Genomic DNA, 17,804 nt, shown 5'->3' on the forward strand with positions numbered 1-17,804 from the left:
TGGAATTCGGGTCATACCCTGGAGGAAATGTTTTATTATCATCGTCAACAGGACATGACGTCCACTGCTAAGCATAGGCCTCCTCCAATGATTCCCAGATTGGCTGGTTGGAAACGGCTTGCATCCAGCGTTACATATTATTTTTGACTCTATAAAGTCCGAGTTAAAATAAATGGATACGAATCAGTATAGAAACGTTTAATTCAAGATATTTACAAAAACATCCATAAATATCGCTAGACACAAAATATGACAACATTTAAACACAGTGGTAGAAACATCTCTAATTAAAAATATATATTTACACAATGGTCTTAATTTGAGACATAAATATACTAGGCGTAAACGATTCTGTTATCAATGTACAAATCACTTGCATTAAAATGTTTCACGGAAGTTCCAGTGTTTTGCGCGAAACAGTTTCGATGCTACCTCTCTCGTAAAATTGTTAAAATTCACTACCTATCTAATTATGGAACTATCTATGTATAAAATGAGCTAATTTTAGGCACGAGTCCGACAGTCAGTGGAGCGCGAGGTGGCGCAGGCGGGCGCCGGGAGCGGCGCCGGCGGGGGCGGCGCGGCGGCGGGCGGCGCCACCGACTCCGTCCCCACATTTTGACTAGAGCTTGTCTGCGCTGCAGACGTTGACGTCGGCCTAGACTGCTGCTCCGCACGACCAACTTTCGACTTTTCCTGACGAGAGTTTTCCTCGACTAGGTCGTTGATCGATTGCCTATCTTGTTTCCTGTATTTATTGCGATCGTGCGGCACTAATATTGCTAATGGAGGCACTGGCGGTACGTAAGCGTGCGGCTCGTAATTATCGTCGACATAATCGTTCGGGTTCCATGCAGTCGTTGTCGTTGGAGTAGTGGTTGAAGTAGATCTTTCCGTCGTGGTCGCTCGTGATGTAACAGGCGATGTTGTTACAGCAGATTTTGCCGAAGTTGTCTCCGAAGACACGGTAGCGGTAGCGGGGACTGTGAACACTTTACTTTTGCTATTAGATCTAGTTTTACGTCGAGTTTGCAGTTTTGGCACATCGAGAAAGAATGGGTCGAATATTAGATCAGATTCTTTATAGTCGTCATAGTTTATAGGCACTATAGGTTTCACCGCACTGACGACATTGCCGACAGTGTAATTTAGTCTCTTTCCATTACTATCGCTGACGGAGGCACTTGCAGTGACGATAACTCGCGGGGGACTTTTTGGTTTAGTCGGAGGTCGTTCGGTTACGATCGGTGGTGGCACTGATCGAGCTGAAAGCGAAGATTTATCTTCAGGGGAAGAATCATCACTTCTTTTCCGATCATAGTAGTAAGGATTGAATGGCAACGGGCGTTGAGCTGGCAGAGGTGATGGATATGGTTGTTTATTATGCTTAACCGCCGTCTCATGTCTCTCAGATGACTGGAATGTGGGGCCAGGTCTTAATAACTGGTCTCTAGGATCAAGCGTCGTCGGTCGAAAAGGTGCTGGCTGCGGTCGTTGTACAAAAGCAGCAGGCCTGGCTGCCGCCGGTCGCGGTGCAGTTCGTGATGACTCATATTGGAAGTGATCAAATTGTTGTGGTGGGGCATGTGTGATGTAAACTCCATCTGCCGGTCGAAAACTATTTCGTTGGAATGATATCGCTTCAGATCCTGGTCCTTGATGTCGATAAATAAATTCTTGTGGAGACAGCAGGGATGGGTCTAGCGTTGGCCCTGGTGAAGCCGATGGTGCCAGTGAGGGATAGGACGATGGGGAATGTGACGATACTGCTGGTGATGGTGACGATATTAGTTGGGGCAGCGGCGACGGGTTGATAGAAGGTGGCGGCGGCGGTATTGCGGAACTCGGCGGTGGTTTCGTTGTGGTGGTCGTTGCTATAGTTGTCGTGGTCGGAGCTACTGAACTTGTAGAGCTTTGGGAATGGGAGTAATCTTCTTCGTATTCGGTATTTTCTTCGTCTTCATCTTGATATTCTGTAAGAGGAAGAAAATAAGAATTAAAACGGGATTAAATATTACACATTTTGTTTACAAAAATGCTGCAAGCAACTATTAACTAAGGATTTCCTTACAGACTTAGAAATTACTCACTTTTAATTATTATTTTAATAAATAGAATTATGATCAATAGCATTACCTTCAGTTAATTCATCATGTTCGGATAACGGGAGAGGTGGTTGCGAGGGCTGTCCGTTGAATGGCTGTTCATCTTTTTTGAACTCTTGAACAGGGTCTTCTGTAGAATCTGGTACTTCTGAGGAATGACCCTGTGTTTTATCTTGAGTTGTAGTAGGAGTTTCGTCTATCGAAGGATCAGCTTCTCCACTGCTTGGTTTAGCATGTTGTTGCGATTGTTCTGTTGGTTCAGCTTGAGGTTTATTTTGTTCTGGTTGTATAATAGGAGGTGCAGTGCTACCATATAATTCTAAATTTAAACTGTAAAACTTTTCAGACTTTGTACAATCTACTTCATCTACCCTTTCACATACTCTGGTCTCCTGAAATCATGAAAATATCTCATTAGTAAGCGAATACATAATTAAGTTGGATGAATATAAATGATAGCATAATTTAACAAAATTATAAAAGCTACCTGCTATAGAGTTTTAGACTTATTATTATTCTGTGGTTTTAGTAACATCACAGAAGAATGTGAAAGATATCGTCATCTACTCGTACATTATATCAAATTAAATACGCAATTCAAAACCTTACGACATACAGCTGATCCAGATAGCGTAATGAATGCTTTTGATTAAGCTATCTGGACTAAGGTCAGATTTTTGACTGAATTAAAATCCCCAAATAGCACCACTTAATATACTTTTCTGAGGCCGTACCTGGTCAAACACAGTGCCATTGAGACAAAGGAACTTGATATCCATGGGCTCGTCCTGCTGGCCGACGGTGCACACGTGGAACATCTGGCAGGACGTCTCCAGGTCGGCGTAGTACCCGCCGATCACCTTGCCCGCGCATGTGAAATTCGTCTCGGGTAGATTGTCGAAGTCCAAGTACTGGAATTGGGAGAAAAACACGATTAAAATTTTATTATAATGCTGAGTGTGTCTTCATAGAGTGTAAGGATGGGAAGGGTTATTATTGGCCTACTGAAATTCTTACAACAACATTTACAGATCGTTTCATCCACGAAGATGTACCCCACCATTCTTCCGCTAATGTGCATACAGGGTGGAAACGATAAGTGATCTCATTCGATTATATCTAAACTTTACAAGATATCGAAAAACTGGTTACTAATCCTGAAAGTGCTTTACAAGCTCTATCCAACGGTACCAATATTAGGTTACAGAATTAACTGGATCTATCCAAAAAATTAATGTTTTCAGCCTCCATACTAAATGTATGGCAGCCAAACAATAATAGAAGTAATAATATTTTTTATTAAATAATAAACACTNGTATCCTTAAAGACACATTGCCAGGTTCTCGTTGACTTTATTTTATGATTTTTTTCATAGATTTTATCGCATAAAAAAGGGATCATGTTATTAGTTAGTAATATTTAAAGCTGTAAATTATATGCCGATGTGAGTTTTAATTCATGTTATAAAGAATGTTGTTTTTTGGACAACTTTGTGCTTCAGCAACAAAATCAGGCGCGCAAAATGCTGGTTCTGGTTCCAAAATCTGGAACCAGGTCGAAAGTTAGTGGCGGTGACACTTCAGCTGATGAATCAGAAGCCACACTTAGCCTCCTGATTCTCTTGGGTGGTTATCTTCCTACTCCAAACAACCCAGATCACCCCCAAAAAGCGAGCAGCCTATGCAGGCTGCTGCATGCTTCTGGTTATAAAGCTGGTGATTGAAGAATTTCAGCCAGTTCGACTGCTGCATAGTTTCCCAGAGAGTTCCAGGGATCCATTTCTGCTATCTTGCGTTTCCACTGTAAGTTGGGTATCAAATTATCTTCAATCGAAGACGTGAACACAGTTCGGTACCAGTTGGCATCAATACCCCTCGTATTTTTTTAATGCTCTTGCAGGATTCCTATGTGTCCTATCTGCATTTGCTTCTCCTGGATGGTAAGAAGGGTGTGAGGTTCAGGAGATACTCCAACGACGCTGATGGAGTGGTTCTCATACATCCAAATGCAGCTATACTTGCAAGGCGTTACAGACTTTGAAGTGGGTTTTTTACTTTGTTTTCAGTTTCTTGTAAAATATACTTATTTTTTATTTCTCAAATAAGGAATAGCTTAAGGTTTTGTAGTAATTTTCATTTAAATAACTAATTTTTACTAACAATTAAACCATTTTTTAGTTTACTACAAAGCTGGCAATGTGCACTTAAAGATACATACTATAATTCCAAAACTACATACCTAAGATTTTTTTTCGTATTTTTTACATGATTTTTACTCGTCCTAAATCCAATATTCATAGTGTAAATCACAAATATTAACCAAAACCGTCTTTGCCATGTATAGGGTTAAGGGCAAAATCTAGGGTCAATTTTATCGATAAAAATACTTCAAAGGGGCTTCACCCATTTCTCGAAAAATTACATCGATTTAAGTTTTTAATTTTTAGTTTACACCTCTTCTTTAACCTTTAACCGACGACGTGATTTTTTTGTCACGCCGTCTGCGACGTGCGGTCTGTGGGACCGCTATATTGTTTACTCAAAAAGTAATATTTTTTTGTATAAAAGTATATTGGTTTTATATTTTTTGAGAACATCCTATGATGATGTAATACTATTATTACAAATAAACATACGTATAATTTGTGAGGAATCAATGTATATTATTTATTTAAATATGGCTAAAACTTTTTTGATCCTTAATTTCATTGAAATTACATTAGAGCTCAATAATACCAATATAACTTGTAAATTTGAATCAAACCAAGAAAAACTATACTCCTTCCTAAATATAGTGAATATAATGAATATAATAAAAATAAATGACACGTACATTACAGGCACAAAAAAAATTGACGTAGGGTGAACATTAGGCACAATCAGGATATTTTTTTTACCGCATGCCAAGCATTTTCGGTATGCATAGGTAACACCTGTAAGATAATTTCGTTTTCAATTTTAGTGGACTAAAATGTACGTCTTTTTTGCAGCTAGTGCAATGACATCAGGCTGATTTGGCAAGTCAGAGCCTAGAATACATGTCACTGTTTGCTTTACCACCCGTTTCGCGGTATTTTTTTACAGACTACCATCTTTTGCATAATATTATGTCCAAATATCAATATATCATTAGGAAATGCCTTTTCCTAGGTTGTAGTGGCCCAAGATCCATCATTTTTACGAAAAATGAGTCGTTTAAAAAAAAATCAAGTTTTAGTATGGTACAAAAAAGTCACGTAGTCTGCGACGTGCGGTCCCACAGACCGCTGTTGAACTTTAAATCGAATTATCTTATTAAAACTGCCCTCATCGATGTAACCACTATCTGTAATGGCGTTTGGGCAACTAAACTCGAAGGTACTGAGACGCCCGGGACACGGGAGTAAGTAGAACATTGCAATCCACAAATTTAAAAAACCGGAGCGGTCTGTGAGACCGCACGTCGTCGGTTAAAGGTTAAAAAACAAATAAATGCGTGGGTAGCTTAACATTAATATGCAAATATTTTATATCATGCGATAGCCAATAAAATTATCTATTAGTAGAAGAAGAAAATAGACACAAATTTCATATATTTTATGGGAGTAAAAATGGATTGAATTAGAAAAATACATTACTTTTTTCACTTCTTTTTCAGTTATTTTCCAACACAAGAAAAACCAGGTCGTTAAGGTATGTTTTATTTGCATTGTGTTTTTAGTATTTGAGCTATTCTACAAAACGCATGTAAATTTATTAGTCTACGTCTATTAGTTTCGACGTAATTGTTGAACAAAGATACCCCTTCCTAGCGGTTTCCATAGTAATCGGAATAGGTTGTGTGATTCTTTCAGGCAGTGCATTTTCGCATGTCGCGTGCGCTATGGAAACCGCTGGGAAGGGGTATCTTTGTTCAACAATTACGTCGAAACTAATAGACGTTGACTAATAAATTTACATTCGTTCTGTAGAATAGCTCAAATACTAATAATACAATGCAAATAAAACATACCTTAACGACCTGTTTTTTCTTGTGTTGGAAAATAACTGAAAAAGAAGTGAAAAAAGTAATGTATAATTCAATTCTAATTCAATCCATTTTTACTCCCATAAAATATATGAAATTTGTGTCTATTTTCTTCTTCTACTAATAGATAATTTTATTGGCTATCGCATGATATAAATTTGACTCCAAAAAGGCCTGCCACAGGCTTGAAACTGACGGCAGGTCACCGATAAGCACGCTTTCAATTTGCTCCTACACATCTCGATGGGAAGTCGAGCAAGCCACCCCCATAAGCCAATGTTTTAGCGAACCAGGACTGCACAAATCGCTCCCCAGGCCGTCTATAGACCCGACCTCTTCGACTGCTGCACTGCAAAAACAGTCTGCATTCAACGGAGAACAAAACTCGCCTCCATTATTCGCCTTCCGAGTGCGAGCTAATTGAAAGCGTGCTTGTCGGCGACCTGCCGTCAGTTTCCAGCCTGTGGCAGGCCTTTTTGGAGTCAAATTTTATTGCTCATATCTTAGACGAACTGTCCACTCGCTAACAGCTATCCTACGATAATTTCTGAGCTCTTGCTGGACGTCGATACCAGTCAAATGAAGATTTCGTAGAGAAGTTGACATGAAAAAACGGTTTTCCCTCTGCGATGTGCACCGGCAATGTTCAGAACTTGGTCTCGGGATAAAGCCACCAGTCTCCCGAAAGCGTCTGAAAACTTTTGAAACCCAGGACTGGCTTATGTGGAGCTGACGTGCGACAGCCCGCTGGCTTAGCCCTTCTTGCAATAGTGCAACGATTTGTGCTGATTCTGAAGGTGTAGAATCCCAGGTAAAGTGTCAAAAGAAGCCGAGATGTGTATGGATCAACGTGTGAACGCAAAAATCCGAAAACACGTACTTTTATAGGGGGTAAATAGGCCGCAACTCGCGACGTATCAAACAGTTGGTACATGTCTTTTTTCTTACTTCTCCACATCAGCCGGGATATCTTTTTAAATACTGGTGTGATTTAAATGAATTTGGTACCAATTTAAAGTTAAAAGTTTAATCTTTAAAATGGTGCTACTTTTATAGTTACTAACAAATTCGTTAGTACACAAGATCGCGTGGAAACAACTTCATGTAAGTGATTCCATACTTTTGCTCGCGAGTGTATAATATTTGCCTATTAATGTTAAGCTACCCACGCTTTCACTTGTTTTTTAAAGAAGAGGTGTAAACTAAAAATTAAAAACTGAAATCGATGTAATTTTTCGAGAAATGGGTCAAGCCCCAAATTAAGAGGAATTTTCATCGATAAAATTGTTCATAGATTACGCCTTTAAAGTTTGATCACTACCTACATGCCCGGACACACTGTATATGTACTTTTCTGAGGCCGTACCTGGTCAAACACAGTGCCATTGAGACAAAGGAACTTGATATCCATGGGCTCGTCCTGCTGGCCAACAGTACACACGTGGAACATCTGGCAGGACGTCTCCAGGTCAGCGTAGTACCCGCCGATCACCTTGCCCGCGCATGTGAAATTCGTCTCGGGTAGATTGTCGAAGTCCAAGTACTGGAATTGGGAGAAAAACACGATTAAAATTTTATTATAATGCTGAGTGTGTCTTCATAGAGTGTAAGGATGGGAAGGGATATTATTTGCCTACTGAAATTCTTACAACAACATTTACAGATCGTTTCATCCACGAAGATGCATCCCACCATTCTTCCGCTAATGTGTAAATAAGGCTTCATAGAATCAGAGTCCTTTGTATTTTTCAAAATGCATCGTCTGCCATTTTGATGACGACATTACTTTTGATCCAGGCACTTTACAATTTCAGATTTAAAATTTGGTACCGGTATCACAAAGAGAACTATCCTTACCCTAAGCCCTAAGCGAGTGCACTAGATTGCCGTTGTAGAATTTGAAGAGAGAATGTGGAAAATTACTGTAATACTAATTTAGATGATGATAAATAGGTATTTTATGTACGAGTATGTTTCCAATTAATTATAAATTATTCTTAAGCATATAATATTATCAATTAATTAATCTAAGCAATTTAGGATATAATAAATTGTAATTTGGTTTAAAAAGTGTATGATATAATGCTTACCCCGGGTTTAATGGACCTTGATATTCGAAATTCATTCTGAAATATGAATATCAGCAACCACAGCCAAACTGAAACGTAATAACACACAATTTAATAACGTTCCGTCCAATGAAGACTTATAAAATGTGTACTGGTTAAATACCCGTTACTTAGTCGAAGGAACAAAGATGAATAATGATGAGAAAATACGACTAATCTTATCCAATAGTGTTGTGATAAATTTTAGGTAGGTCGACCTGCGCGAAATCGAATGTAAAGTGTTCTTAGATTGCTTATTTCTCAAACTTTCAAACAATACAGATTTTGATCTGAAAACTCTCAAAATAGGAAAACAAGTGATCCAGATATTGAAATTCAATAAATCAATGTGAAAGCAATTTAAAACAATGCTTGAATTTCAATAGAATCTCATTATGAGTAGGATGAAACAGTACGTAGGTAGGTAATAGGTATTATGTTATAAAAAGATCACACCTTGCAGGGCGGAGGCGGTGCGCACCACAAGCGCGCCGCCGGCTGAGATCCGAGCCTGCCGCCGCATCTGGAAAATAGAAACAATATGACTTAGTAACAAATAAAAATAGATTATACCTAGTCAGGAATTGGTGCCAGATGGGGGAAAAAAATAAGCAAGTTATTTAGACCGCAAACCAAAGTTGGAGCGTGGGAAAACCACCGAATCAATGGACTAATGACGACATTTGGGTAGCGTGGATAATTTCTCTTTGATAGACTTGTCGCCAACAACTTACTTTTGCTTGCTGAATACGAGAATCTGATAGATAAGAACCCTTTTGCCCTCCTAAGGGAGGGCCAAATACTACATAAGTGATTTCTAGTATTTTGTCTCTATTTACTTTCGGTTGAAATCAGGAGATCATTCGGTTTGAACTTAACTCTAAACTTAGGTAGTATAAATAGCTAGTGAGGTATTCGCACCTGTTTCCACACTACTCCACATCTTTAACACATCATAAAGTCTTATTGACATTGAATTTGTTAGGGACTGGCAATTAAAACTTGCGACCTAAGCCGATGTCGAGATTAAAGCGCATTGTGTTGCCGTAGCTTAGAGTAACGTATTAATTATAGGCTCGAGGCATTCATTGTAACATTTATCTAAACGTTTGATCGATAATTAGTAATCGATGCTTTCTTGTGCTCCAAAAAGTTTAAAGCAAACAATGATATACGACCAACAATAGGCGGTCAGATTGTTCGCACGCTGATCACAACAATAGCTTGCGACACTTTACAATTAAAAATCTACAATGAAATGTTCCAATATGCCTCATCCAAAATTACATAATAACAATAAAAATAATTAAACGCGAAGAATACTCCCAGTTTACGAAATAGAGGAAGTGGAACACGAAACTATGCTAAAACATTGTTTCTGAATAAGAATTTTTAATATGTGGGAAATAGAGATATGAATGAAAACTACTGGACCGGATAGATAAGCCACCAATAATTATAATTAAGGCTTTAAAATTCGATAATAATATTCGATTTGACAAGATTACATTTAATTTTGCGACAACTTAATAGTCCGCGCTGATTTTGATCTAAAAGTTACTAATTAGTTGCCGATACCAATTAGGTACCTAGTTATAATATGAGATTGTACAATTCGATTTTGAAAGCTATTACGAATAATATATCTATAGTATTTCGGCTTACATTACGATGTGATTTAACACTCATTGGATTATTGTTGGCGTGATACTTTTATTGGGTCAATCGTCTTTATTTTATGTAACAACACATCAAAGTGTGAAAGCAAATATGATTATTGACAGCCGATAAAAGAAAATATATGTCTGCACGATTCACGTCCATTATAGAAAGTAGCACTACTTTTATTAACCCTTTTTGCGTTCGATCATTAACGATGCTATTATTCAATCAATCCATTAAACGTTAGTCAATCAACGTACATAAATTTAGAATAAAATATCCAATCATTCGAATTGCAGTTACAAAATAGTACTAAAGGACAGATAAGTGTCATATTGGCTATTTAATAATCAGTGCCCTAAATCCAGTTAACATAATAGTGGTGAATGTTATCCGATAGCGTGAAAGCTGTTGCAATGGTTGTGTCAGATTGTCGTAGGGCGTGGTTTCCTATGCAAGACGGTGGACCGACGAATCTGGAGCAGAACCGCGGTCTAGAACGGCCTGCGCGCACGCAACTAACACGCTAGTTGGGCAGTCTAACTGGCCTATCGATTTTGTCAATAGATTTCGATAATATTGAGATACACTCGTCTTATTCATATGCGCACAAAGCAGTGAGAGAGGTTGAGTTGCACCATCTTATTTTAACCGTAACAATAATAATAACCGGTGATTTTTGGGGTTAGGTATTATCTGGCCCACCGAAAATCTGGTCCGCGGACCAGTTAATAACTTTTTAAAATACTAGTCTTCATCTCGTCCGAAGGTCCGGGCCAGATAATACCTGTAAAATCACTAGGGTATAACTCGCCCAATCTATAGTGAGATTTAACAATCTGTTCTTAGTTAAAGGATTCGTGATAAATTGTTAGTTATACAGCCAAATTCAAATTTCAAGCCCTTAAAATTTTAAACTAGGTAATGACTTAGTGCATCTAAAAAGTGGAAAAAAAGCTATGTTCACGGTCTATTTTTTTATACCATTGAATATATAAAATTTAAAACAAGCATCCTTTTTATGTTTCAACTGTTTCATAAAGATTTCAATGAGAGTTTTTGATAGACTTTTTAATGTCAATTATTGCATATTCTTTTAGCTGTCGAACGAATTTACTTTACTTTTATGCTTATAGGTCCTGTACATCGGAAGATATTGCAAAATTAATTAATACACCCAGACACAGAAACCAAAAAACTGCAATTTTTAAAAGTAGGCCCTACTCGAACAAAAATTGGCACTATAAACTTTAATCATTTGCAAACGGATCCCTAAAAGGAAAAATAGTCTTAGAAACCCCTAAATCAAAAAGTCATATCTAACGATACCCCACACAATGAGGTAGATAAAAAAAAATCATCCCCACTACATGTAGGGGAGCTACCCTAAAAAAAATTTTGTTTTTCAAAATTTTATTTTGTTTTTTTTTTGTCGGCGTGATTCTCAATAGTTTCCAAGCAAAACCTCGGACAGACCGACAGACATAATATCAAAACTATACTCAACATGAAATAAACCGCACCTTCCGCGACGCGAACTTTAAAGATTTTCTTCTGACACAATCACCCAACTATATTGGTGTTATTTGAAAGCCCAATAAATATCCTTAACGAAAATAACATTTAATTTCTTAGTAAATGATTAACATATACCATAAATGTGACTTAAAAAAAGACCTCACTTTGAGCTCACCTCTGGGATCAATAAGACCATTTTTTATGGTTTTAAAACCAAATAATGACCTCACATGTCCTCTTTAACAGATGGATAGCGATAGATCCCAAGCCCAACTTAACAGTTTTATAGCCATAAAAGTTGGCTCAAGCGTAACTACCTTTTTTTTTAAGTGACTCTGGATCCTTCTAAAGACACATTTTTGGGGTAAAAACCTTTCCTTTAATGGAATGAAGTTTAGAACTAGGCTTTTAAATGGTGCCAATATTGGTGGGAAGTGGGGATGCATACGTTTGAAAGTGCTTGTCGCGGGAGGTGCGATTTATTTGATGTCGAGTGTATAAGGGTTCCTTGACAGGACTACGGAACCCTAAAAATGATGCTTGTTTTAAATTTTTCAATGGTTTATACAACAGACCGTGAACGTACCTTTTTTTCCACTTTTTAGATGCACTAGTCATTTATTACCTAGTTTAAAATTTTAAGGGCTTGAAATTTGAATTTTGCTATTTAACTAAGAATTTATCACGAATCCTTTAACTAAGAACAGATTGTTAAATATCACTATAGATTGGGCGAGTTATACCCTAGTGATTTTACAGGTATTATCTGGCCCGGACCTTCGGACGAGATGAAGACTAGTATTTAAAAAAGTTGTTAACTGGTCCGCGGACCAGATTTTCGGTGGGCCAGATAATACCTAACCCGATTTTTGTATAGTTTGACAGATTTTTAAAATTTGGGTTTTTATTGGCGGTCAGTCTGTAGATCCTGGCTACAGAGGAGTTAGTATATTGTGAGTTATACGTCTCACTCATTTACCTCAGAAGGTACTGAAATATGAACAATCAAGTTTTGTATTGATTAGAAAACTACGTCTACAGGGTGGAAACGATAAGTGATCTCACGCGATTAATTCTAAACTATACAAGATATTGATAAACTGATTACTGATCCTGAAAGTGCTTCACGAGTTCTTTCAAACGATATCAGTAATAGGATACAGAATTAACTGGATTTATCCGAAAATTCAATGTTTTCAGCCTCCATACTAAATGTATGCCAGCCACACAATATTGGAAGTGTTAATTTTTTTTATTAAATAACAAACACTTAAAATTAACTCGTAATTTGCATTCAAATTTAAAATTATTCATGGAAAACATTGGTTTTAGGCTTTACTTGCTATAATATTATCAAGACATGCGTGCCATGACTGTGGCCGTACTAAATGTATGAAAGCTGGAAACATTGAATTTTCGGATAGATCCAGTTTATTTTATAACTTATTATTGGTACCGTTGAATAGAGCTCGTGAAGCACTTTTAGGATCAGTTACCAGTTTTTATATATCTTGTGTAGTTTAGAAATAATCGAGTGAGATCACTTATCGTTTCCACCCTGTATATTGTTTTAACGATGCTAATTAGATTAATGGTTGTTGTATTGTTTAATTAGAATCAACAATGCTAATAATATTGCACATTGAAAAAAGCACCGATGGGAATTGAAAACTTTTGCTACCAAGGCAACTGCTTTCCTAATCTAATTAAGCTACAAAGCTATTGGTTTCTCCGTAGACTTTCTCAGGTTAATAAATTAATATTTTTCAATGTAACATAGAAAAGTAAACATCGACCAAGTAAATAAATAATATGCGTAGGTGTATTCAGGGCGGATTGACGGAACTCTACATACAACACAGTCTGTAACGTAAAATACTTTTGCTATGGTAGAGTTCCACGTTTCAAACAATTTGAACGTATGCCTTTTAGACCTTAATCCCCGTGACTCCCACAAAATGTACCTACTTTGATGGGATGCTGATTCATGCGTTTCATTCAGTTGTTTTTCTTATTTTGTTTATTAAGGAAATAAACAGTATGAGTATAAAATAGAAACGGTACAGTAGCCTAATCAGAAACCAATTTTGGATTTGACTGTCCGTCACAGTTATCATTTCGTAAACCTAAAATGAACTATTATTATTCAACAGAAATATTTTATTACTTAAGTTGGGTATTTAACCATTTGCAGTTTATAATTAATTCGAACAGAAGTCATATAAAAAATATCCTTGTAAAATGCGAAACTTGCTCAATTACGGATTGATCTCGAGTCAGCCTTTACTACGTTGATGAATTCCAAAAACGTTGCGCCATGTCCTGTGGACTCGTAATTAGAGCCCGATACAGCCTTTGTTACTTGTTTACTAACAATCTAAGCAGTTTAATACCACAGTTAAGTTGTGGTTACATTTCTCACTGGTCACATCACCGTTGCTAATAAAAGGAACGAATAACAAATCAAGAATGCGTATTAAAATAGTTCTGATATTATATTATCCTACTAATATTATAAATGGGAAAGTTTGTATGGATGTCTGGATATCTGGATGTCTAGATGTTTGTTACTCTTGCACGCAAAAACTACTGAAAGGATTTTGATGAAACTTTACAGTATTATTGTTTATAACCTAGCATAACATATAAGCTATAATTTATGACGATATGTGACAAACTAAATTTCACACGAGTGAAGCCGCGGGCAAAATTATATATGTTATCAAATATCGAGCAAATCTATCATTTGTCAATTTATTATTGTTAAGTTATTATAATAATAAAATATTCAAATTAAATATATTGAACATAAAATTGTTTTTAAATGCGTAAACAGTTAGCAAATCAGTTTGTATTATTGCAAAATTACGGCATATTACAATATTTACATTTCGCAGTGTGTAGCTTGGTGTACCGTCGTCCTTACATAAAGTTGATTAAAAAGTATAAACTAATATTGTGATTTTTGCGCTTAACACCATGTCAATTGAAAACTAACATGATCGACAGACGCGTTTCGTACTAATTAATTTTCCATGCATGTTTCTTTCTCGTTGTTACAAATATGTAATGTTTGTTTGCGAAGTTCTAATGTTTTCTCGGGAATCACATATTTTTATGTTTAAAAACTGACGCTCTAAAAATATGATTAACAATAAAAATCAACTTTTAGGTGACTGAAAATTGAAACCCAACAACTTTAAAATCTATTATTGAGTTTGAATATAAGTTTGAGTAAATGTCAACGTGAAAGTTGCCGATTAGCCTTTTCAATATGATTTTATGCAAATTGACCTTGTCCAATTTTCCTTTTAATACAGCAAAGGCCTCGATAGTGAGCTCCAAGCCTAAAATGTTTCACCAAACAAAGTAATTGTTGAAATGTAACATGGAAATAGACCGGTAAATAAATTGCATAGTTACCTGCGAGTGATGAAACGCTTGTCAAGAAACTACTAGTAGCACTGATAATGTCTTTATAAAATATATATTTTAGTTTATCATTTAATTAGTAAACTTGTTATGACAACACTTTGTTTTAGTTTCCTAAATTAAGCGGTAATATTAAATTAAGTGTTTCTGGTAATTAATTTAGTTTTAACGCAAGAGGTGTCGTTTATTACTTATTAACTAATGTTTCTTTTATTATTTTGTCGTTTGATATTTCCACATTGTAGGTTTAATTACACCTGACAGCATTAGTTTGATTTAACTTATTTATTTCCACTTCACTTTTATTATCATGCTGATTGACAAACTCCATTTTTATAAACAAATTTTACAGCTTAATCAATGAACAAGATTTAATAGAGTTAACTTGAAAATAATGATCTTGTACAAAAGTAAACAGTGGAAAATTTGTAAGTGATGGTGTTATTAACTAAAGGGAAACGTGTAACCTTACTAGTTAAAGTTGTATAGGTACGTTGTTAATTTTCTGTTTGTACAGAAGCTGGGCAAGTTTGACATATCGGGAACAAGTAGCCTGTTACAAGACAAGTACGTTAATTGACGGCAATTGTCGAGTAGAAAGCTCTTATGACGCGTCGGCAACAAGATGATTGATGAAAGTAGATGACGTATAGATGTGGGTAATGTATGCTGGCAAGTAACGATGCTTTGCTACTCTTCTTCTACCTATGGCACAAATTAGCCTGCTTCAAACTTAGTAGGCCTTATACAGCAGGACATCAGATTATATTTTGTTTGCCAAATCACATCTACTACTGCATATCTGTGTATTTCATGTAGGGACAGAATAAATTGTAGGTAGTTAATGCATAATTTAAATATGTTGTTGTAGTAATGACTAGTATTTCGCACTTTACTATAAATGTTAAAAATAAGCATTACCTACAATTAATTTAAAATGTAAAAGTTTCAGATGCTGTATTTGCAAGTAACCTATGTAAATACAGCATCTGAAACTTTTTACTCAAGTTATTGGGGCCCATCATCTCAGTAGGCAATTTTTTTTAAATTAGCTTGACCTCAGTGGCGCAAGTCAAACATAGAGTCGGGTTCAGATGCTCATCAGAGTTCATTATTTCGCTCCATTCACAATTTGGTTAATTAGATTATGTAATCTATTACGCCCTATCCAAAGACAAGAGTGGTCTATTCGCCACTATAATTACTTGTTGTTTCATTAATTTAAGACAGGTGTCAGGTTTAATAATACCAAAACCTTTAAAACATTGTTTGATATAATTATGACTGAGGAGGCATCCAGTTACATAATTACCTTTTGCTTAACGGCCTCAGTAACGTCTTCATAATTATAATTATAAGTTATTGATTTAATGCGGAACAATAAATTATTGGGTTACGGTTGATAAATGTTACACTAGTCCATTGAAGATTGTGCTTACATGTTACACAATTGGGTACCGAGAAAGTTACATTAGTGTTGGGTTTTCTTAAAGGTATAAAAGTGAGGTAGTGGAGTACAATACAAATTAATGCTGGATTGTATTGAGTAAATAATTAAAACGTCTTGCATTGTGTGAGCATACCAATGTACAATAGAAATTCGATATACTGAAAGCTGTCAACGGCTCGTAGTAGTAACGTAGAATCGTGAAAACCACCAAAAAAAAAGATAAAGAAATAAATTAGAGTCTTTTATGCAAGCAATTGTACTTGTATATGACACANGTGACACCTACATTTTCATGTTGTTACGAGTATTCTGTTAACAACATAATTCGGCCTCCAAAATGGGCGAGTGATTTCATACCTTAGGAAAACACAAACTCAGCCACTACCTTATGTCAATATAGACTAACTTCACCTTTAAAAGCTGTCGGCAGTTTGATCTCCATGAACAAATATCGGTAATGTTCAGCATTGTCCGAAATGTGGACCTTACTGCGTGGACATAAAGTTTGAGTAGACAGTGCACAAGCACTAACGGTGTACTTGCGCCGGCGCAGTCCGTTATGTCATCAAGTGTGTCGCGATGTTCGCGCCCGATGGCGGTCACCGTGTTACCGGAGGCCACGAATACGCGCCTATTTGTGATTGAAAAGATAATAGCGAACTTCACCTCGTAAATAGGGGTCTACTCTGCAAGATCAGGTCGATATATCATTGATATTTTGTTTATCATTCCTACCAATAGCATTGGTTGATAAATCTTCGATATTTTGTCTTCGATCAAGAGCACTGGGTTCGGTTGAAATTTTGCGGAGGAGACCTCACGAAGGAAATAGTAGAGACCAATTTAGTTCGAATGCTATTCTTTTCAGGTTTAATTGCACGTGAAATGTCGACGAAGACGAACGATCTGCAATAATCTGCAACGATCACCTGAAGACTGTCAAGACTTGTTGGAAAACCACTATTTTCTGTGATCTGTATTAATAAGTTTTAGTAGCGTTTTTCTTTTCTTTAGGTATTTAGTAATTAGGTGATCAAGTAAAAGTAAACGATGTTACGTAAGTATGATATTTAAAATGTTTTCGGTTTATTAGTATATTTTCTTATAGTAATGAAGTTGAAAATCGCTCTACTGTGAAAAACGCTTTCCATGTATACAAAGTCACTGACACAGATGATGTCCATCATAATGACGCAATTCAAAAGTATTTTTCTCGATATTATCTGTCTAATCGCAGATATGATCTAGGGTCATCGGGTCAAGATTCACATGTGGTTATGACATTTTGATTCGGACCGTTATTAATCAAACTTACCATCGCCAGTGAATCTGATGAACCATGAAATAAATGATGTGCGTATAAATTAGTCAAGAAAATCTTTGGTTCCGTGTTTAGGTGTAAATAACGAATTAATTTTTGATCTAGTAACTTCACATATCAACCATCAGATATTTGAATTAAATTAATGCGAATTTAATTAATTAATTGACATGTTTCCTCGTCGGTCAAAGCTAGAATCGGA

The 17,804-nt window shown here is 36.4% G+C and overlaps 1 protein-coding gene across 2 annotated transcripts in view; it reads right to left on the bottom strand.

The window, feature by feature from the left end:
- Positions 1–327: 327 nt before the first annotated feature.
- LOC114361783 (mucin-5AC) overlaps positions 328–17,804 on the bottom strand; it is a 65,135-nt gene continuing 47,658 nt past the window's right edge. The window contains exons 1-6 of one of the 2 annotated variants that reach the window (XM_028316975.1): positions 14,823–14,858; positions 8,676–8,742; positions 8,202–8,269; positions 7,478–7,654; positions 2,137–2,497; positions 328–1,973 (exon numbers count right to left, since the gene is read on the bottom strand). In XM_028316975.1, coding sequence (XP_028172776.1) covers positions 505–1,973; positions 2,137–2,497; positions 7,478–7,654; positions 8,202–8,269; positions 8,676–8,742 — 2,142 coding nt within the window. In that variant the 5' untranslated portion in view covers positions 14,823–14,858 and the 3' untranslated portion in view covers positions 328–504. Of the gene's footprint in view, positions 1,974–2,136; positions 2,498–7,477; positions 7,655–8,201; positions 8,270–8,675; positions 8,743–14,822; positions 14,859–17,804 lie in introns of those variants that run through there. The other variant, XM_028316965.1, reaches the window with a different exon arrangement.

The sequence above is a fragment of the Ostrinia furnacalis genome, unplaced genomic scaffold, assembly GCF_004193835.3.
Source record: "Ostrinia furnacalis isolate ACB-3 unplaced genomic scaffold, ASM419383v2 OfSCF0375, whole genome shotgun sequence".
NCBI lineage: Eukaryota > Metazoa > Arthropoda > Insecta > Lepidoptera > Crambidae > Ostrinia > Ostrinia furnacalis.